This window comes from Schistocerca piceifrons, chromosome 4 (assembly GCF_021461385.2).
Source record: "Schistocerca piceifrons isolate TAMUIC-IGC-003096 chromosome 4, iqSchPice1.1, whole genome shotgun sequence".
In the NCBI taxonomy this organism is placed as follows: domain Eukaryota; kingdom Metazoa; phylum Arthropoda; class Insecta; order Orthoptera; family Acrididae; genus Schistocerca; species Schistocerca piceifrons.
The window spans coordinates 352,460,279-352,483,953 of NC_060141.1; the positions used below are offsets into that span (position 1 = coordinate 352,460,279).

The 23,675-nt window shown below is 40.2% G+C and overlaps 1 protein-coding gene across 3 annotated transcripts in view; it reads right to left on the minus strand.

The window, feature by feature from the left end:
• Positions 1-23,675, minus strand: part of LOC124794725 (tyrosine-protein phosphatase non-receptor type 23) — a 162,754-nt gene that overhangs the window by 55,257 nt on the left and 83,822 nt on the right. For all 3 annotated transcript variants that reach the window (XM_047258320.1, XM_047258319.1, XM_047258321.1), the window contains exons 10-12: positions 7,061-7,295; positions 6,759-6,958; positions 4,099-6,669 (exon numbers count right to left, since the gene is read on the minus strand). In XM_047258320.1, the coding sequence (XP_047114276.1) occupies positions 4,099-6,669; positions 6,759-6,958; positions 7,061-7,295 (3,006 nt within the window). The remainder of the gene's footprint in view (positions 1-4,098; positions 6,670-6,758; positions 6,959-7,060; positions 7,296-23,675) is intronic.

A 23,675-nucleotide genomic window follows, 5' to 3' on the forward strand; every position in this document is an offset into this window, starting at 1 on the left:
GGGGGGGGGGGAGGCGGCAGGAACAATGAGTGAGCAAAAAGGAAAAAGCGATGAATGTGAATGGAGAAAAAGAAGAGCAGTGAAGTATTGTGAAGGTTTAAACCTCCTGGATGGCAGAACATGAGATGTTCTGGGAAGGTAATTCTCAACTGTGATATTCTGAGAGGATATCTAAATTCAGGGTGTACATAAAGTCCAGGAACACTTTCAATTATTTATTGCATGAGAACTAAACATTGTACAGATGTCATACATATTGCATTTTGAAGAGAAACTCTGACAGCTTTTTTACAAACATTCAATATGTGAACCATGAGTGACCCAGCAGACGTCAGTACAGTAATCGAATTCTTGCCATACCCGTCCCAGCAAGGCATCGTCGACTGTGGCAGTCGCTTCCGTATTTTCTCCTGGAGCTCTGCTACATCACGTGGTAGAGGTGGTACATACACCAAATCTTTAATGTGTCCCCACAGCAAAAAGTCACACGGAGTGAGATCTCGTGGTCGGGGAGGCCATTTCACGAAAAAGCTGTCCTCTTCTGTAGCACGGTCGATCCATCGAAGTGACAGCTCCATGTTCAGGTATCTATGAACTTCATGATGAAAATGGGGTGGTATATAAACACTTCAGGGTTCCTCTTCAAAATGACATATGTATGATATCTGTACAATGTTTGGTTCTTGTGCAATAAATAATTGAAAATGTTACCGGACTTTATGTACATCCTGTAGAAAGAATGCAGGTAAATTTTGTAGTGAATTAATTGTGAACCATTGGCTGGGATTTATTTTTACTTAACTTACAGTATGAATACTGGACTGGTTACGAAGTCCCACCTCAGTTACGGATTCAGCAACATTAGGAAAATTTTACCCACTTCCACATGAATGACACTGTACACAGGCAGTTGGAGTACACACGATCCATCCTGGGAGAGGTAATTAATCATACTAAATTCATTGATAACCATGCTAACCCTGTGTCGATGCAGGAAAAACACCACAAGAAAAAGAATACTCCCTTTTCCCAATTATTTTCACTCACTTCCTGATATGTATTACACTTACTACTAATGAACCCTATAGATATTTTCTCTTACAGTCATAATACATATTTTTATACTGTTATATTCCTTGCAGTAGTGCACACTGAAGAAATATCCTTTCTGTAATATATGCAGGGCTGGGTCCCAGCTGAAGCCACCACAGCATTGGAGTTGGGGTGAGAATTGGGGTGGGGGTGGGGTGCAGATCATGGTAATCAGCACTGCAGTCCCAGGCATATATTCGTATACGCACTGTCACATGTCCACATGATGCTGCACCTGTATTCCACTGCAACAGGTACTTTGGTTGCCACTCAGACCCTCCTCAGCCAACTCCAGACCAACTGTCAGCCATCTAAGGTCTACACTCTGAAGTACAATGCCTGCAGCTGCTGCTGTCTATCAGATAGTGCAGCCTCATGCCTTCACCAGGATCATCAGCCACTGGACGCTCAACAGCTGCTCTCACACTTGGACCTGCAACCCGATGACCACAAGCTCACAGCCTTGTGGTACACTGCTGCTGATCATCAACAGTACCTCGGCTCACCAAAATCATGGATCTCGAGATGGAGGCACCAGCTACACATAATCAAGATAGGCTTTCCAGTTGTACTTAAGTGTGGACTGTTGCCCTCTGAAGCTGTACTACGTTAAGTTCAAGGTTAATAAATAAAGTTATCATTGCAATGGATAAGTTCAATCTTTACGAGTCACGCAACTCAGCTAAGGTCATTTCAGTGGCAATTTGGCTGACTCTATTGGGTGTAACATACAGTAAACATCAATACTCAGTACAGGGCATGCTAAAAATTTGCCCTCTCTAGCACACCACTCAAGGTATACTGGCTGCAGCACCAACTCCTGGTCTCGTCCATCACCTGCCCACCTTCACAGAAAGCCCGATGCTGCCACGCTGTGCCACATTTTGCTTGGATGTTGCAGCTATGGCTCGCCCTCTTCCCAAGGGCGTGGTAGTGCTGGGCAGGACAGGGACGACGAGGCTACTTCTTCCTGTGTATTTCAGTGTTTCTTGGTGTAGTGTTGGAACATGGTTTCTTTCTTTCAAAATTTATCGTGTGTTTTCCAAACAAGTACATTTTTTCTTGTCTGTTAGTGTAGCTTGGTGGGGCACTATATTCCTGTTTATTGTGTTGTGATGGTCTGTATTTAAATAATACAAAAGAGTGAAATTGCTCACCGTGTTCTGAACACAGTCTGTTCTTTTCTAGGTTTCTGTAACTTTGTTCAATTGTGAGGTTATCTCAATTTTGGTAGACGTTCACTGGCAACTGGTTCCTGTTTTCTCAGTAGAAGCAATTTCTTGGCATATTTGGATGGCCTGCACACATTTTGTTCAATAGTTCCTTGGTGTAACTCTTGCCTTTCTGTGTACCACATCTTTTCAATTGCCGGAGCCATTGTTGCCTCAGGCCCTTCCTTTCCGGGATAAGGCAATCAGACCTGATATGGAGTGTCTCCCTTCTCACTCACATTCTATAGATCTTCCCACAGTTCTAAAGTGGGCATGATCACAACCAGTGTTCAGAGGAGGCTTCCAGGAGTTCATGTGTGGGATCGTGGGCCAGCTTCTGTCACCCTTGTTTGCAATGTTGTCGTGCCTTGTGGCACCCAGTAGTTGTCCATTCCGCTGTTTGCCATAAGTCCCAATGGTATGGGACCAGCCCTTCCATGTGACACCAGATGCCAACAGATGCCAAGCCTTTTGTTGTTGGCCCTCCTGTCCTCACCAGCCCTGTCAATGCTGAAGCAAACACTTTTGCTGGCCTCCTCATGGCCAGCCCTCCAGTCATTGCCAGCGTACCGCAGCCAGCCCCCGCGACCCTGTTACTGGTCACCGCAGCTTCAGCCATCCTTGTGGCTGCTTCGGAAGTCTCCGCTGGCCCTGAGGCACTCTCAATACTGTTCCTGGCCATTGCCTCCTTCATGGCCATCCTGCAGCTAGTGCGGCCATCTCCACTGATGCACCTGACCCCATTGCGTGTCCTCCCACGCCTTCGATGGAGATTCGACACATTGCCATATGCCCCACCCATGCCTGGCCTTCCCCATTACCAGTTATGGCAGCCAGTGGGTGTTTCCCTACACTAACATGGCATACTTCTTTTGTCGGGATAAATTTTTTTGTGTTCACTGTTGAGTGCCATGGTGTTTTGTTCCAGTCTCCTCTGGTGACTGCTTGGTGCCTCCTCCCATGGGTGCTGCACTCGTCTGAGGTGGTTGCACCATCTCTGTTAAAGAGGGGAGGAGTGTAATCTATGCAGTAAAGAATAGTTATTGTGACTGGTGAATTCAGTCTTTAACAGTCGCACCATTCAGATAAGACTATTTCATTTCCAATAAATGTTTAAACCACCTAAACCCCAACTGTTGCTCCAGCTGACTATAGACAGAGAACCACTGAAAAACGTTACTGCAAATAAATTCAAGAGCTAAAAACAGGCGTAGAAATGCAATACACACCACTCTTATCTGTTTAGTGTTTCTCCCTGTCACTTTCCTGACACAGGTCGTATGTCTTACCATATAATGTTTTATTTGTCATTTCTATGTCTACTCATCTGTGTTCTCTGCCTTTGTGGTTAGTCTCATTAATATCCATAATTTTCCTAGTTTAATGCACGCTATTACTCTCAATATGCAAAGTAAAAATTAATATTTTTCATAAATCTTCTGTTTCCAGCTCATAATTGTGTCAAAACAGTGTGCCAAAATCCTAGTTTAATCCGTAAAAAAAAAATCAGCCTAATTACTTGCCAGGCTTTTTTGAATCATCATCTACATTCACTAAGCATGTGTGACAGTAAATTTAAAACTAATTTCTAAATCTATCATCCAGTCTTTTCCTCATTAAATCTTCCTATTTCTCTTAAGGAACAGCCTTTGATAGTCTTTATCTCAATTTTCCATTTTAGTTAGTCCTATCATTGCAGCATACAACTAAGATTTATTATAGCAAATACTTTCTGAGTGTGAAGGAATTGTCATCTTGTATAAACAAATAAAAATTTTTATGGCTGTAGGTTTACCTGAATTGTTGGCAGTACTGGGGGTTTCTTCTCTCCAGCTCCCGAAGCCTCATTAACAACAGAACTGATTTGTGTCTGCAACATCGTCACAGATGGTTGCTGGGCAACAATCTCCTTTTTTGGTGAGAAGTTGCTACCATCAGTTTGCTGCACTGAGGAACCAGTCTGCTGTTTTGCAACACCATTTTGTTGAACTTGTTGCTCTTTTTTTGGTGACACATTTGCAGGCTGTTGAGGAACAAGTGGCTTTTGATTCAACGAGAAGTCCAGGCCTGCTAAAAGATCAATATTAGATGACACTCCACTATCACTCTTGCCCTCTACTGAAGAACTTGATGAACTTCCCTGAAGACTGAAGGTTGTATTTGTAGCATCACCTGGGAACCGTGCTTGCATATAGGTCATTGGAGAAGGAGCTGCAGCTTGTTGAGCACTTGTACCTTGCTGATATGTATCATTTTGCACTGTTGGTTGAGATTCTGATTGAATCGTTTCTGAACCATACTGATAACCATATGGTGCAGTGTAGTAATTAACATGAGAGTATGCTTGACTAGAAATTGGTAGAGTTGTGTTGTATTGGGATGCATATGTCTGACCATCCACAGCTGTTTGGAATGAGCTCGTTTGTGATGTAGCGTACTTCCCAGCATTAGTATATGACGACGTTCCAGCTCCTGCCATGTATTGGTACTGGGTTGCATCAACAACGTTGCTGCTGCTTGCCACTGAAGCCTGCACAGAATATGGAGGTGAAGCAGCATACACTGTACTATACATGCTATCATAATATGGTTGCTGCTGTGGCACGCTAGATGGTTGGGTTTGTAAGGAAGAGGTGGATCCTGTAGGTGCAACACCAGCACCTTGGTACTGGACTGCACTTGAAGTAGGTCCAACATCTGAGGAATTCGCAGAATATGAAGATACATTTTGATTTTGTTGTAGTTGCGTCTGTGATTGTGCCTGTTGCCACTGATACTGAGGATATGTCACTGGTGGTTTCTGCACAGATGGATAACTCTGAGGATGAGGTGGTATTTTCTGTTCTGTATCATATGAGCCCATCACAGTTTGCTGGTTTTCTTGCCATCCACACTGAGCTGCCTGTTGTTGAGTGTTTCCTGAGTAATATGGAACATTAACAGAAGAATCCTGTGCAGCATAAGCTGCCCCATATTGGTAAGGTTGTGACTTACTGTAATCATATGTGGGATATGAGGTACTATGTGCTGGATATGAAAGTTGCTGCTGTTGAACAGCAGTGTCGTGCTGGGGAGTACTTCTGTATTGGGGAGTGGTGCTATGTTGGCCAGCAGAGGAGATACTCGACTGTGAAACTCCACCTTCATTAGTTATATTCATTGCAGGTATTCCAGAAGTAGATATTTGTTGAGGCACAGTGCTATGTACTGTTGTTGGTACTGTCTGTGGTAAATATGCTTGTTGACTTGTTGAATAATTCTGATGTACTTGTGTATGATAGTGTTGTGGGTACCCAGCATACATTTCTGAAGTGTCTCCAATTTGTGGTTGTGGTACATTTGTTGACTGAGCTTGTGAAATTGGTAGTGTCTGCAAATGACTGTATGGGTTTTGCACTGCATCTGTACTGTGGTACGCTGAGCCATACTGATAAGCTGGGCTTTTAGCAGCATGATGGCTAGTTGTATCTCTTGACCCAACACTGGAATATGAACCAGGTCCTCTAGGTGTGGATGAAGTGGGAGGAAAAACATGAGAACCTGTTGTCTGGTGCTGATAGTATTGTTGTGTTTGACCATACGCATAGTCTGCATATTGATCTCCTGTATATGGCATCTGATGAGGTGTTTGGTATCCTGAAGTGCTGTAAGTATATTGTGGAGCACTAGAAACGTATGCAGGTGTCTGGTGACTCATTTCAGGTTTGGCAACACCAGGAGATGTAGTGGGTTGGTACAGTGTGTCCTGCTTTGTAATTGTGCCACAAGTTTCAGTTGTACCTTCTGAGCCCACAGGAGCTGGTCTTACAGGTGGGACCCATGGTAATGGACCTGCAAGATTCTCGCTGCTCCCTGCACTTTCTGCTGTATAGGAGGCTGGAAGTTGCCCTCCAATGCCTGTTGTACTGCTTGCTGGCATTGCTGTGCTAGAAGGCAGAGTAAAAATCTGAGAGGTAGAGTAGCTTCCAGTGGGCAATGTACCCTTCATACTCTGAAGATAGTCTCTCAACTTTGGACCACCAGAATCAATACTTGGCTTATCTACATCCTGTCTTGGTATCTTCTTATTGTTCTTTGCAAGTATCTGTTCACGTTCCTCATCCTGCACCTTGCAGGTTCCTTTAACTCTCTGCAGTAGCTTTGTAACATTAGTCTCCAGTTTTCGATAAAATTCGAGACCTTTGTTTGATTTCGCAAGTAGGTCTTCATATGCGTCATAAGAAGATATCAATGCATTAATAGTGGCTTCACGCTTTCGTATTGTATCCATAGCAGCTTTTCTTGGGCCTGCACACTTTGCATATGCTTCTGTAAGTGCTTTCAAAATATTTTCTTGTGCAGCTAAATTCTGTTCAATAATGGTTTCCTGTAAACAAGATAGCAATAACAACAACACTTCGGCTACAATGAAACTTGTATGATGTTCTCAAACCTACGGCTTGTCATATTACTTACATATTTTTGATGTTTTTGCATCTCCTGACTGAATATGGTTTCAAGTGACTCACCAGTGCGAGTAACAAGCTGACGAGTAATGTCGTCCTGACAGACTGACTCTCTCAGCTGTGCAGCTAAAGTAGCTCGCTGTTTTTTCATTTCATCTACCTTGTCAATCAAATGTTGTAATTCCTTAATAGCTGCTTCATCCTCAGGAGCTGCATCAATAATAATAATAATAATAATAATAATGTAATGACACAATTACCGAATCCTACATATTTACTTATGAAATTTAAGCAATACTAAGAAATACATACTGTTCATATTGCTGATGGTTGGTATTTGTTTCTTAAGGTCTGGTAATGGAAGAGAGAGAATTCGCAAATTGCTAATATGTAATGTCATGGCCTTGTGAAGTGTCTGGTTTGATTCTGATGCTTTGGCATGGGCTTCATGATATTTATTTGCTTCCCGTGTGAGATCAGTTGCAACAATTGATGGTGGTCTCTTCCCCATTAATTCTTGGTACTCCTTTTCTTTTTTATCTTCAAGCTTTGGAAAAAGAAGTAAATTATATTGATAAGGCAGTTATAACTGAAGAAAGGTAATCTGCTTCACAAAATGCTGATATTTTTACAAAATCTAATTGTAAAGGAAAAATCAAAAGTAGAGAATAATGAGAACACATACAGTTAATCATACATCATTAACTATTAAATGTAACAAAACTGATAAAAAGTATGAAGATTTAATGCAAAAATACTAACTTTTGAGAATAAATTAAAATTAAAGCATGTAACCAAACAGTGCAGAAATGTGGCATTAGAAAAATTATATCATCAAAAAGATATAGTCAACAAATACAAACTATACAAAATACTTTAAATATAAGTCATACTGTCAGTGTTTCCTACTAGATAGGTTATAACAGAGAAGTCCTGCAAATAAGTATTGGCTGATGTATATACAAGAAGGAAGACAGAATTGTTGCAACTCTAATAACCAAAAAGAAAATGTTTTGAAGAAATGGAAACACAATAAATAAGAGAGTTTTCACTTATTTCATCAATGGTCTACAGTTTCTCACAGAAGATTCAAGTAATGTCATGCAGGTACTTTTGCTGGTGACTCAGGAGTCCAATGTGGGGGCCCAATTGGTGTCCACATGTGGGTAAGTGCATGCTACCCCGAAAAAAGGGGTTCATTGTAAGCAATTGTCTACATGCTCATTTCACAGGCTCTGTCTTGGAACTTGCTTCAGTCCTTAATGAGTTTCACCCATATGCCACAGTCTTCACAGAGCTCCTTTCATTTAACACACTTGATATTAAAAGCATTTATATCACATTTGGTACAATCTTTCACGCACAATGCAGGTCTTCCATGTGGTCTTTTGGCAAGCACTATATCACCAAGTAGTGTGTGTAGGGGAAGACACAAGTAGTTCATATGAAGTTTGTGTCCTAGCCACAAAAGGCAATGTTAGTTGAGAGTGGCAGTGACAATGGGCAGCTTTATGGTGTTCAGGACTTTCTTATGTGTCACACTGTCTCTCCATGTTATGCCTAGAATATTTGTAAGCTTCACAGATGAAAGGTGTTGAGCTTAAGTTCTCATTTAGCAATGATGTCCAAGCCACCATAAAAGAGTGTGCTCAGCAAACATGCTCGATAGATGAGAGGTTTTTTATGGCCAATGTAAAGTGTTTGTTGTTGTTGTTTAATGCCTGCCACTGACTTTAAAAACACGTATTTTCGCCAACAATGTGAGGGTACATTGATGACAGTGCCAACTATAATTGTATAACTGGTGTTCCTATTTCAAATGAGACTAGGGTTAGCAGACGTCCGGAAATTCATGGACATGCCCTACATTTTAACCGTTTGTACGGCGTCTGGGGGGAATTTTTTGGAAAGTCTTTGATGTCCTACATTTTCAGAAACAAACAGTGATAATTACAAATGAACTGCCAGATGTGAAAATAGAAACGAATAATTGGTTATTAGCCACAACTGCAAGTCACTATGGCAACACAGCTATAGTGATACAGCATATATATTCCATAGTAACAAAGAACGATGGATGTGGCTACGCAGTATTTGAACTCTGGGTTAAAATGGATTTCAGTGTCGGCAGTGTCCATGTGCTGTGCAGATGTTGGTAACAGTGCGATGAATGACGGGAAATTGAGACAACGAATCATAATACAGATGTCAAGAACCAATGACTTTATTTTCTCTCTCTTCCATTTGCAGTTTGGTTATCGAAAATTAAAGAGTGTGGAAAGTCAACAGTTAATTCACAGTGCTTTTTTTTTTACAAGCCAAAATGCCGAAACGAAAATCCAAATTCAATGACGCATTGTCATTAATGTATAAGTGTTTCAAGGCAGGAAGAAGTGAATACGAAGCACAATGCCTTATTTGTCCTCCAGGAACATGCGTTTCTGCTGCACACAAAGGTAAGGTTATCAAATAGTTTTTTTTTTTATCTTTCGTCTGACTTTGATTGGCATATTGCTATGGCGATTATTTAAAGAGTTTTAATTTATAATTGCCAATTTTGGTATATTATCACTATATTAAGATGGAAACATTTCTCTTGCAGGTGCACAAGATTTGGAAGTACACCTGTCTTCCAAGAAACATAAAACATCTCAAAATTCTGCTTAAAGGTTTTTTTGCTCAGCCCACACAGTCAGCATATCGTGTTAGCGCTGCAGTGGCAACACTTGCATTTCACGTTGTTAATCACCACGCATCATACAAATCCATGGACTGCACGCCGAAACTAAACGCAAAACTATACAGTGATTCTCAAATTGCGAAGAAAGTTTCGTGTGCAAGAACAAAGACTGAAATGATTATTAACAAAGTCCTTGCACCATATTCTGCTGACACACAACGCCTGGAAGAAATTTCTTTTTTTGGGGTTAGTGCCAACAGCAGTAATCATGGTTCCCAGAAGCTAAATAATACAAAAATGCGCCAAAATACATGCAAACACAAGTAGATAAAATAGGGACGGTTATTAAATTAAAGTGTCTTGGAGAAACCACACTGCAAAATGGACTGGAGAAATTTTCAACAGATGTGAGAGTTAATAAAATGCAAAGAGCCTATGCTCGCCAAGTGGCGGCAGGAGAAGAAATCTGCAAGTTATCTGAGCCAGTTACTCCTCCTGGTAGAAAGGATGAAGGGGAAGGAAGAGGAATGAAGAAAGAAATGGGGAGAGTTTGGAAAAGTCGTCCAGAACCCCAGATCAGGGGAGACTTACTGTACAGGATGAGAAGGAAAGACTGATCATTGGGAGCAGCACCAGACAAAGATTTAGAAACTTAAGAGCTTAGAGGTGGATGATAAGGTAATAAGCAAAGAAGAGACTATTGCCAAAATATCGTGCGAGTGTTAATAAGAGATAATGTTTTGTCAGTAATCTGTGTCTTGCTATCTTCCACCTCCAAGCTCTCACATTTTCAAATCTTGTCTGTTGCAGCCTTCAACAATTCCTTCTCTTTCTGTCCAGTCCATCTCCCCTGACCCGGAATTCTGGGCGACTTTTCCAAACTATCCCCATTTTCTAAACCCTGCCAGTCCTTTTTCTTAATCCTTCTTCCTTACTCTTCAACCCTTCTTCCAGAGGAAGGAGCTACTGGCTCCGAAAGCTTGCAAATTTCCTTAACCTTTGTATGTGTGTGTTCTCCTGCTGTCACTTTGTGAGTAATTTTTTATACATCCCATTACATTATATTTTCAAAAATTCATTATTTTTCTTGGATTAAGGATATGGTTTGACAAAAACAAATACAATAAGAAATGCATATCTTGAAAAACAAAACTAAAACACTGTACCACAGTGATAATACCAGAATGTTTATATGCATATGAATGCTTAACAATGAACTATAATCTGGACAGAATCAAGATATTTGAAAGATGTGTTATCAGAAAAATATTGGGTGCAATACAAACAACAGATGGCTGGAAAATGAGAATATCTACCAAAATACACATAAAATATCAAAAGTAATGGCGCAGTGAGGGTTAATCATCTTTAAGACACCACTACCACATGAATGAGAACTGGTTAACGAAACAAATATTCCTGTTTTTCTGGAAAAACAAACCAACAATAGCATGGATGTCAGAAATAAGAAAAGAACTAGGAACGAACACCAAAGAATCACAAATACCAGAAAGAAACCATTTTAAGAACAAAATGCTAAGTTTAGAAGGCTTTGAAGGCAGAGTGAATAAGAAATCAGGAACAACATGGACAGAAGATATGAAACAACAGCATATGGAGAAGATGGAGTACTGGAAAAGTAGGGAACAAAGAAAGAAGAGGAAGTGAAGTTGCTATATGATCCTAGTTGGTCAATACAAAGTAAAAGAAAAAAAAAAAGGTTTTTATTTATTTACTGCAAATGTATTTCCCAGATCCACACAACAATGAGCTTGTCCAGCTGGACATGTCAGTACAAACATTAGAGGAAGGCGAGGACATACTACCTCCAATAAGACAAAACCTAGTAAAGCACTGTTTTGTTTAAACCAGTCTTCAAAATGATGGTAGCTTTAATTTTTTACATCACATACTAATTCAGTTCTTAAGCAGATTACCGATTGAAAATATCAGAATACAAAACAGTAATGAGCCGTTATACCCTTACAAGATGAGATGTGACTAACAGTGAGAGGTCTGGTTGTTGCTGTCATGCTACAGGGTTGATATCTACCAATAATGCACATGGAAACACTATAATGACTGAATGATAATAATATGGTACACATAATACTTCCAACAACACTAGAACTGTCAGACAGATTCCCTTACTTGCTGAGCCTGAGAGTTAATAACAGGAGTAACAGTGAAACCTTGTGCTGCAAGTGACTAGGTGAGGAAATTTGTGAGTGTATTGTCAAGTGTAGCCAAAAGCCATGTGGTGAGCCTGGTGAGCCCAGGGTAAGCAACGTCTGCTGTGGGCTGCAGCTTTCACCCCCCCCCCCCCCCCCCCCGAAGAATAGGGTACACATCGGACTGAATAGTTTTTTTAGGTGCATTATGTGAAAACTACCTTGAGCAGTTAAACAGAGAACCGACTTGTGGCGATAACATATTAGACCTTCTAGTGACAATCAGACCCAAACTATTTGAAACAGTTAACGCAGAACAGGGAATCAGCGATCATAAAGCGGTTACAGCATTGGTGATTTCAGTCAAATAGAAATATTAAAAAAGGTAGGAAGATTTTTCTGTTTAGAAAAAGTGACAAAAAGCAGATTTCAGAGTACTTGATGGCTCAACACAAAATTTTTATCTCAAGTACAGAGAGTGTTGAGGATCAGTGGGACAAAGTTCAAAACCATCGTACAATATGCATTAGATGAGTATGTGCCAAGCAAGATCGTAAGAGATGGAAGAGAGCCATCGTGGTACAACAACTGAGTTAGAAAACTGCTACAGAAGCAAAGGGAACTTCACAGCAAACATAAATATAGCCAAAGCCTTGCAGACAAACAAAAATTACGCGAAGTGAAATGTAGTGTAGGAGGGCTATGTGAGAGGCGTTCAACGAATTCAAAAGTGGAGTTCTATGTACTGACTTGGCAGAAAATCCTAAGAAATTTTAGTCTTATGTCAAAGAGGTAGGTGGATCAAAACAAAATGTCCAGACACTCTGTGACCAAAATGGTACTGAAACAGAGGATGACAAACTAAAGGCCGAAATGCTAAATGTCTTTTTCCAAAGCTGTTTCACAGAGGAAGACTGCACTGTAGTTCCTTCTCTAGATTGTCGCACAGATGACAAAATGGTAGATATCGAAATAGATGACAGAGGGATACAAAAACAATTAAAATCGCTCAAAAGAGGAAAGGCCGCTGGACCTGATGGCATACCAGTTCGATTTTCCACAGAGTATGCGAAGGAACTTGCCCTCCTGCTTGCAGCGGTGTACCGTAGGTCTCTAGAAGAGCATAGCGTTCCAAAAGATTGGAAAAGGGTACAGGTCATCCCGTTTTCAAGAAGGGTCATCGAACAGATGTGCAGAACTATAGACCTATATCTCTGACAACGATCACTTGTATAATCTTGGAACATGTATTATGTTCAAGTATGATGACTTTTATGGAGACTAGAAATCTACTCTGAAGGAATGAGCATGGGTTTCAAAAAAGACGATTGTGTGAAACCCAGCTCGCACTATTCGTCCATGAGATTCAGAGGGCCATAGACACGGGCTCCCAGGTAGATGTCGCGTTTCTTGACTTCCGCAAGGCATTTGATACAGTTCCCCCCAGTTGTTTAAGGAACAAAGTAAGAGCACACCAATTGAGTGATTGGATTGAAGAGTTCCTAGATAACAGAATGCAGCATGTCATTCTCAATGGAGAGAAGTCTTCCGAAGTAAGAGTGATTTCAGGTGTGCCACAGGGGTGTGTTGTAGGACTGTTGCTATTCACAATATATATAAATGACCTTGTGGATGACATCGGAAGTTCACTGAGGCTTTTTGTGGATGACACTGTAGTATATCGAGAGGCTGTAACAATGGAAAATTGTACTGAAAAGCAGGAGGATCTGCAACAAATTGACGCGTGGTGCAGGGAATGGCAATTGAATCTCAATGTAGACAAGTGTAATGTGCTGCGAATACATAGAAAGAAAGATCCTTTATCATTTAGCTATAATTTAGCAGATCAGCAACTGGAAGCAGTTAATTCCATAAATTATCTGGAAGTAGGCATTAAGAGTGATTTAGAATGGAATGACCATATAAAATTAATTGTCGGTAAAGCAGATGCCAGACTGAGATTCATTGGAAGAATCCTAAGGAAATGCAGTCAGAAAACAAAGGAAGTAGGTTACAGTACGCTTGTTCGCACCCTGCTTGAATACTGCTCACCGGTGTGGGATCCGTACCAGATAGGGTTGATAGAAGAGGTAGGGAAGATCCAACAGAGAGCAGTGCGCTTCGTTACAGGATCATTTAGTAATCGCGAAAGCGTTACGGAGATGATAGATGAAGTCCAATGGAAGACTCTGCTAGAGAGATGCTCAGTAGCTCGGTACAGGCTTTTGTTGAAGTTTCGAGAACATACCTTCACCGAGGAATCAAGCAGTATATTGCTCCCTCCTACGTATATCTCGTGAAGAGACCACGAGGATAAAATCACAGAGATTAGAGCCCACACGGAGGCAAACCGACAACTTTTCTTTCCATGAACAGTATGAGACTGGAATGGAAGGGAGAACTGATAGAGGTACTCAAGGTACCCTCGGCCACGCGGAGTATGGATGTGGACATGGATGTGGATGTAGATGTAGATTACACTGGAGGCATGTCAATGGGGAAGAAGCAGAGTAGCTCATCCCCTTGTTTCGTAAAAGTTGTGTGCTGGTCAGACACCTCCAAGGTTGACCGCGTGTCTTTCGTGGACACTGTTCGCTTTATGTGGGCAAAGGGATCATTTGCTTTAGGTGCGCTTTGAGCTAAATGGATTGTTGTATTATTCACATCACACATTCTGAAGACTACAGCGATGGCAATGGGATATATGTCTTAAATGCACTATGAAGGGCCACTGCATCTTGCCATAGGTAGGTGCTGCTCACAGGCTTTTGAATGAAAAAGGGGGGGGGGGTGTCCAAGCAGAGCACGTAATTAAAAGTTTGGTTGTATTACGAGCAAAACTGATGGTATTTCGTGAAGTGCCACGAGCTGTCAAGGCAATCCAAGATGTTTATTAAAAGGGCCCACCAAAGGACATTGACTCTTCAAATGCTCAGACTCATCCCACACTTTCAAACCCAAGGGTGGAAAAGCTGGCAGAGTGTATTAGTTATCTGTGTTGTTGTTGTTGGTGGTGGTGTATTTGTTAAATACTACAGAAGGACAGGCATCAAAGAAGTGGCTCGTCTTGCATAGCTTCAAAAAGGATTGTCTGTATTGTTAACTCTGCTTGAGGAAGACCACCCATTTAAGGTTAAGAAATGTCAGGACAAACAGCATTAGAGTGACTGTTCCCTTTTTGATTTTAATCAATGGCCTTCGTGTCTATCAGTGAAATGTGTAGAACATTTCTGTATGGAATTTTATGACAAAATTAACTCATGATAATGGAATAATTCAAGATAACACAAGCTTCTGGATGATTAGTTCTGATAAATTCATATTGTTTGGTATCATTAAAACCAGCATTTAAATGTGATTTAGGATATAACTTTTTTAAAATTATAGTTGTTAAGGTTGGCCACTTTGGTCCTACTTGTATACATTTGTATATGATGGCATAGCGCAATGACAAAATAGATTGGTGGGAAAGGCACAGAGACTGTCAGCTATTAGAAGATAGACTGAAGGGTATGGAGGGAATACTGCCAAGTTTAACTGGTGACTGATATGGAGACAATATGGGGACTTCAGTGGGGACTTGAGTTAGTCCACACACATCCATTTTAGGAGTAATGATGACCTGTTGATTAGCAGATTGGGGACTTCTCTTTGTGACTTAGAAGGATCATGATATTTTAGGTTCTAGCAGGAGTGAATTTGGGACATGGACTTGAAAATGTCAAAACCAGCAGTTATAGAAGGAGCTCAGTTTCCCAAATTGTGAGAGTTTCTGAACATTGCTTTTTCCCTAGAGTATACTGCGATTTAGAAGATTTCTGTGTGGTTGAACTGTAAGAGCTTTGAGCATTTAGTGGGTGCATCTCAGCTTGGAATACATACGCCAGTGGCATAATATCTGAGCAGTAAAATTGTGTTGGAAAGTATGGTCAGGCTCAAGAACAGTTAGCACAGTTTTTTGACAATTGTAAATGACAGCTTTCAGACTGTTTGGTAAATTGGCCATAGCTGAAGTGACAAGATAATTAGTACCATTGGTAATAAACTATTTATATTAAATAAACAAGAGCAATTTAAACAGGTTCATGGTGTCAGGTAGTTTTATTTGCCAAATCCAACTCCAGGTACACATATTTAATTATAACATAGCTGCCAGGTCTGCTAGGACATTATAAACTTGAGATCATCATAAAGAAAACTATTTTGTAGTAGTCTACAATAGGTCCTAGGCATAGTCTAATGTGCCAAAGTTCAGACAAAATAAAACTGTATATTTACATTTCCTTCCCCAGGAAGAGTTGGAGCTCCTAATAGGGAATCATTAGTCGCAAGCTAGCATTTACAAATTTATGCATTTCCAACAATGCATTGGATGGAGGACCAGCAACTAAGCAACTATTATTTGTAACTGTGGCAGAAACCTTAATAAATAACTTTTAAATCTGTCAATAGACTAAGAGAGAAGAACTACATAATTTGGTTTCAAAAATGGGAGTTACTATTTCTTAAATCATCTAGGTTCTGTGGAAAACAAGTTGACAATTTTGATATCTACATGTTTAGCATCTATTTGTACCAATGACATACTCTGTTTTAACCCACAGTGGATGTCATTCCTATGCTTGGTGCTGAGCATGTGGACTTTCATGTTGCTTACAGAGATTACAGTTCTTAATAACAATGCACATAAGGGAAGCACATATTGGTAAGTAGTTGTAAATATTCCCAACTGCTAAATAACTCGCGACAAGAAGTTTTTGGACTTGCTCTCGAAATGATTCTAAAGACGCTTCTTTGCACAATGTTTTGAGAAGGAAAAGAAATTCTAAGAAATAATCTACTTTCCGCCACTGCTAGTTATAGTGTACAGTATCACAGTAAACTACTCTGGCTGTACCCAGTAGGAAATCTGTAGGAGAATAAAATTGATGAGGGAATCAGAGATAGTGGTTGTGTGTGAGAGTTGCGTTTGTTTGAATGTGTGAGTGTGTATGTTGCCTAATTCAGAAGAAGGCCTTTTGTTCGAAAGCTTACTCGTCTGCCAGTATTTTTGTTGTGTCTGTCTCTGACTCAATGTCTCCAATATATGGTGAGTAGCAGTCTATACATTTCATAATATTGTCATTATTACATCCATTCTTGTGGCCAATGAAGGATGTCCACCAATCTCTCTATTCATCTCTTCGTTTATTCCTTTCTGGTGTGAGATGGCCAGTGTTGATCCAGACTGGTTCTCTAGATTTTAATCAAGAGCATGGTAAGTTGTTGAATGTTTCATGAACTGGTAAATCTCTCGGTCTTTCAAATTTCATCAATTCATGTGTTACTAGAAGCAGTTGTACCTATCATTCTTTAGAGAAGACACGACATTCACATTTCTCACCACAGGTGGCAGTGGCTGGGACTTGTCCTGTTGAAGAATAACATGTGAAGTTCCCCGAAGGAAGGGCAGTATCCACAGCACAAAATCTCGCTCATGTAAAAGTCAGTGTTTACATTGCTCACACAGGGTTATACGTGGACAAGGAAAAAAAATTCCCGGATTTGCCAGTTAAAAATACACTTTCTCCCAGACGTAAATACACTTTTTCCGTGTTAAATGACAGGATACTTTCCCTCAGAGCTGTAAAACTTATCAATCCTCTGAAGGGTTAAGGTTTCATGCACCGGCTTGAAATTCCCGGCACGTTAGTACACGACCGAGAGCGGGGAAAGAAAATAATAATAATAATAATAATAATAATAATAATTATTATTATTATTATATGCAGCCACAAGTACGCATATTACAAAAGTATAAATTCGAATTCCACCAAACTCGGCAAGTTACTTTCCGAAGCACTGAAATCGAGTCAATCATAATGCCATGTGATCTCACCAGCCAATGAAGGCAGGTATTCAAAGCATAGGACATGTGATGTAGTCAGTCAACAGCAACATCACTGTTAAATAGCACGAACACACGAGTAGGAAAAGTTAATGGTTTAAATTAATATACAAGTGTGGCTGCAAGGGAAGCTACGCTTTCACTTATAATACTGGTCTCGAAGATCAATTAGCCAACAGAAAAGCTAAGGTTTCACGTATAAATTGGTCTTTTTCTACGAGTGTTATAATCCAAGAGCATCGGAATTTCGTAAACCATACTGAAATACCCAATACCGCTTAAGTGTACATTTGTATGTCCAGAGTGACAATGAAGTAGGTCCCTTTCTTGGAGTATCAATACTGTATTGTCTGGTGTTTGGTTCTTTATAATCATGGCGTTGAATGAAATAAAGACTTGCACCTGGTGGCCGAACTTCCCAAATAGGGGCCTCCTGGCCAACGACGCCATACGCTCATTTCATTTTATCGATAGTGTCATACGTGCCAGAAGAAGAAAACGTTGTTATCCAGAAAACAGTTGAAACTAATCAATAGTATGGAACGAAACACTTCGTTTCAAATAAATTGACTGCCTCAGCGGAAAAGATTAACAACAACTAAATTTCTTTAGTAAACCGACGAAAATAACTTCACCCTTCTGCAAGGTGATTAATGCTTGTCTGTTATAAACCTGGAATTAAAATAAAACCAAAAAACTGAAACGAGTGAAGTATTTTAGCCTTCCATAGTTATGTGATTTATTTTATCTATGAATCTACGAAATCTATGAATTGATGGCTCCTGGTCACAAAACTCCGTTTTGTTTTCATTTGACGTGAGATCTGTAAACAAAGACGAAATAGCAAAATAATTAAATGTAGACACTGCCTCCCAGAAAAATTTTCCGGGTAGCATCTGGCTGCTTGCTACAACCACACTTCCAAGTAGCCAGAAGTGGGAGAATGTACTGTTCATACGCGACTGGCATCTTCTTTAATGAAGCTAACATAAACAATTGTGACGTCATGCTCATCACAAGCAGTTTGCTGTTATGAAGTATTGCGTAGTCTTTCGTCCTAATGCATTTAACACATTTTTTTGTTGGCAGATATTTGCGTCTGCAGTTTGTTTTCTTGTAAATGGCGCGTTTCCTTTGCAACTTTAAGTTTTACTTAATTTTTTTCTCCCGTTTATGTTTTATTGTTGCAATATAATTCTGCAGTAGCGAGGTAGAGTAATATTCTTTGTTAGGCTATCAGTTGTTAGCAATCAAAATTACAAAAATTTAATTGAAAAACTACAACTCTGAAAAATTTCCGGAGTTCTAAAAAATTCCCGTGTTTTCCCGGTTTTCTCCCGGATGAAAAAATTCCCAGGTTTTTCCCGGATCTCCCAGGGCGTATACACCCTGTCACAATATATAATAATCAAAGATGCATGGTATATTCACTAATGTCTATCATACATAGCATTTGTCCACTAATCTGTTCAAGAGTGCTGACTGCTAAACTGGAGTAACCCATGGGGATGTCCAATATACGTAATCATTGCTATATGACAGGAGCAATTATGACTTGCCAAAAAACACTACAATATTTCACTCAATAAACCAATAAAGGGTCACACCATTAGCAGTCTGAAGTGTTTGTGGTTTCTGGAAGATGGAAGCTATCACAATTCCACACAAGCTTATCAAACAAAAAAATTAGTCAACCCAAAAAGCAAACAAGCCTCTACCTGAGCATACGGAAGTAGCGATCAGCGAGACACGTTTCAATTGGACATAGAAAGTTAACATGGGTAAACATAAGGACATGACAGAGTGGCAAAAAGGGGCAATTGTGACTGGCTATGCCAGTGACCATGTGGTATGTGGAATTGCCGAATTTGTTAGTGTTTCACGGTGCATTGTTCAATGTATCTCCAAGCAGTGGTGTGACACATACGGCCACAAAACGCAACATGAGAATAGTGGTCGGAAAAAGATCCTGACTGAGAGGGACCAGAAATACAGTTCATGGCTTGTGAATCAAAATCACTTCCAAATCTGACAGGAATTACTGCAGGCAGAGAATAAAGGTCCATCCCTGCCTGTTAGTGAGAGAACATTGTGATGGTAGTGGAATGCAACAAACATTTGAAGTCAGTTGCCTCACTACAGGCCACTGCTGATACAAACACATAAAGATGACAACAGCACACTTCGTTGGGCTGGAAGAATGTGTGCCCCTATTGCATCTCAAATGGTCCACAAAATCACCTGACCTAAACCCCCACATAAAATCTGAGAAACATGCTGGAACAGTGGGGAAAAACACCATCAGCATCCCTGAAATTTGGCAGAATTGCGCAACCAAATCCTCAGTGAGTGGCATAATGTGGATGTAACATACCTGAACAACATTGTGGACTCCTTTCCTAACTGAATCCAGGTGGTTATCAAGTCCAGAGGCACAATTACACATTATTAAATGATGTCTGTAATGATTTCTCTAGGGATGACTTTTTTTTTTGGTCCGGTGAGTGTTACAGAACACAAGTTCACAGCAGTGCAGTGCCATCAACGCAGTTTAGCTCACACTTGTTTTGGTGTACAACTGCTGAACAAACACTGAGGATAAAGATTTAACCAGTTACACATGGGAGGGCACTGTTCACGATGGAATCAGAGAAAGATGGTACCTTGTTCTTCCTTCAAGTACTTGTCTGCCAAATACTCTCACAGATATTACTGAAAAGCAAGGGGAAACTACAGCCACACCTGAGGGCATGCAGCTTTACTGTATAGTTAAATGATGGCATCCTCTTGGGTAATATATTCCAGAGATAAAATAGTCCCCCACTTGGATCTCTGGGACTTCTCAAGAGGACATCATTATCAGGAGGAAGAAAACTGGCATTATACGGATTGGAGCATGGAATGTCTGGCTGCTTAATCAAGCAAGTAGGTTAGAAAATTTAAAAAGGGAAATGGATAGTTTAAAGTTAGATATAGTGGGAATTAGTGAAGGTCGGTGGCAGGAGGTACGAGACTTTTGGTCAGGTGAATACAGGGTTATAAACACAAAATCAAATATGGGTAATGCAGGAGTAGGTTAAATAATGAATTAAAAAATAGGAGTGCGGGTAAGCTACTACAAACAGCATAGTGAACGCATTATTGTAGCCAAGATAGACATGAAGCCCACGCCTACTACAGTAGTACAAGTTTATATGCCAACTAGTTCCACAGATGGTGAAGAGATTGAAGAATTGTATGATGCAATAAAAGAAATTATTTAGATAGTTAAGGGAGATGAAAATTTATTAGTCATGGGGGACTGGAATTTGATAGTAGGAAAATGAAGAAAAGGAAAAGTAGTAGGTGAATATGGACTCAGGGTAAGGAATGAAAGAGGAAGCTGCCTGGTAGAATTTTGCACAGAGCATAATTTAATGACAGCTAATACTTGGTTTAGGAATTATGAAAGAAGGTGGTATACGTAGAAGAGACCTGGGGCCCTATTCTGAATCTTTCCGCCATTTTGCCAATCAGTTCAGTACGCAAACTCACCAAACAGTCTTGTTTTCGAAGGAGAGCCCCAAATTATTCTGTAACCATTTCAGAAGCTATGATGAATGGTCCTAGCGAACCAAAACACTGTTATCAGTTCTGCTCGCTCCAATCAATCAAAAGCAATCTGCCTCAGATCCGCCCATGTGCACTGCCGTGCCACAGCGGCACGAACCCAAAGTGGCTAGCAGCCGACACAGGCGTGCTATTCTCCACAGTACCGAAAAGTGTGGTTAGAGTATGTAATACTGTTCAAATTTCGCTGACCATGTGCTTTCATGAAGGAATGATAATGATAGAATATTGTCTGTGTTCTGGAAACTGTCATAAATGTAATGTAATGTCATGTCATGTCATGTCATGACATTTTATTCTCATTCACACTGAAGTCTTGTTTTGGATTTTACATTTTGGAATATGAGTTAGGAATGGAGTGTAGTACCACATTGTATAAATAAATGTATACAAACACCCGAAAAATTAATCATTTTTTCTGTTTTCCATTGTTCCATAGTTGCTTCAAAATTCATGGAGGTACGTTATGTCTTTGCAAATAATTTGAAGGCAGTCTGTGTATTGCCATACATGTTTTGCTTCTTTTATTCGTGAAGCTGCTTCATAAATAAAAGAAGCAAAGCACTTATGGCAATAAACAAACTGCATTCAATAAGTTGCATAGATGGAGCACATCTACACGAACCCAAAACATTGTTTAAGAGACAGGTTTGTAGCCTATCACCGACATTACTCAATCTGTATATTGAGCAAGCAGTAAAGGAAATGAAAGAAAAAATTGGGAGTAGGAATTAAAATCCATGGAGAAGAAATAAAAACTTTGAGGTTTGCCAACGACATTGTAATTCTGTCAGAGACAGCAAAGCATCTGGAAGAGCAGCTGAACGGAATGGACAGTGTCTTGAAAGGAGGATATAAGATGAACATCAACAAAAGCAAAACATGGATAATGGAATGTAGTCGAATAAAATCGGGTGATGCTGAGGCAATTAGATTAGGAAATTTGCCACTTAAAGTAGTACAAGACTTTTGCAATTTGGGGAGCAAAAGAACCGATGATGGTCCAAGTGGAGAGGATATAAAATGTAGACTGGCTATTGCAAGGAAAGCGTTTCTGAAGAAGAGAACTTTGTTAAGATTGAGTATAATTTAAATGTCAGGAAGTATTTTCTGAAAATATTTGTATGAAGTGTAGCCATGTATGGAAGTGAAACACGGACAGTAAATAGTTTAGACAAGAAGAGAATAGAAGCTTTCGAAATGTGGTGCTACAGAAGAATGCTGAAGTTTAGAAGGGTAGATCATGTAACTAGACAGGATGTACTGAATAGAAAAGGGGAGAAGAGGAATTTGTAGCGTAACTAAAAGATGGGATCTGTCCGCTGTCCACGGTAATCAAACACCCCGTTAAAAACAATGTCCCACCTTTTGCAATGTCCAGAGGGGTCACCACGAATCGCGGTGACTTCAGCATAATTACTGTCTTCGAATGAAATTGTTATTTCTGTTTGTTTCATTGCATATTTCTTTTAGTTACCTCCTGTACTACATAGAAGCAGCCCTTTCTCTGTACTGTCCAAGACTCACTGAGCTATCAAACAACAGAAACTCCAGGGTGGAATCTCAACAATGAAAGGACAAAGACAGATTGCTACTTACCATAAAGTGACATTTAAGTTGTAGACTGTCACAATTAAAACGCCTTTACACATGAGTTCCTGTGTAACTTATGTACCCACTGTCACCAACTCCACTTCCAGACTGCAATGTGACTGGTTTACTAGAGAAACTTTTCCAGCTCCTGTCAACAGCAGGCGAAGCTGGCATTGAATTGTAAAGATGATACATGTTAGGGCTCAACAGCAGCTTCACCTGTTGTTGACAATAGCCTGAAAAGCTTCTCCAGTGAACCAGTCACATCAGAGTATGGAATTGGGTTGGCTCTGAGCACTATGGGACTTAACATCTATGGTCATCAGTCCCCTAGAACTTAGAACTTCTTAAACCTAACTAACCTAAGGACAGCACACAACACCCAGCCATCACGAGGCAGAGAAAATCCCTGACCCCGCCGGGAATTGAACCCGGGAACCCGGGTGTGGGAAGCGAGAATGCTACCGCACGACCACGAGATGCGGGCTATGGAATTGGGGTTGGTGACAGTGGGTACATAAGTTACATAGAAGCTTATGTGTAAGTGTCTTATAATTGTGACAGTCAGCAACTTAAGGTGTCATCTTTAAAGTAAGTAGCAATATATCTTTTCCTTACACTGTTGACACTCATCAAGCTATGTCACTTGGCAGTGACACATCAAAGTAACCTTTAGGTTCAGCACAGCTTTCTTTTTCCACCATTAGTTTTGCACCTGAGCCTGACTTTCATGTGTGTTACCTGTTCAAAGCTCAGTACAAATAGGCCATATTAATCCCATAAAATACAATTATTGTTTGTTAAGGTTGGAGCACTAATAAACTAATGTAGTGTGTTACAAACACTCCCTCTTCAATTCACACTACATATACAGAGTAAATGTATTACAGTGGTGTTTGCAACTGCCACCCAAAAAGCAACTGTGTCTCATAAGCTACCTCCTAATATGAAGATATTCAAACTCTAGAACTTAGGCAGAAATAACTG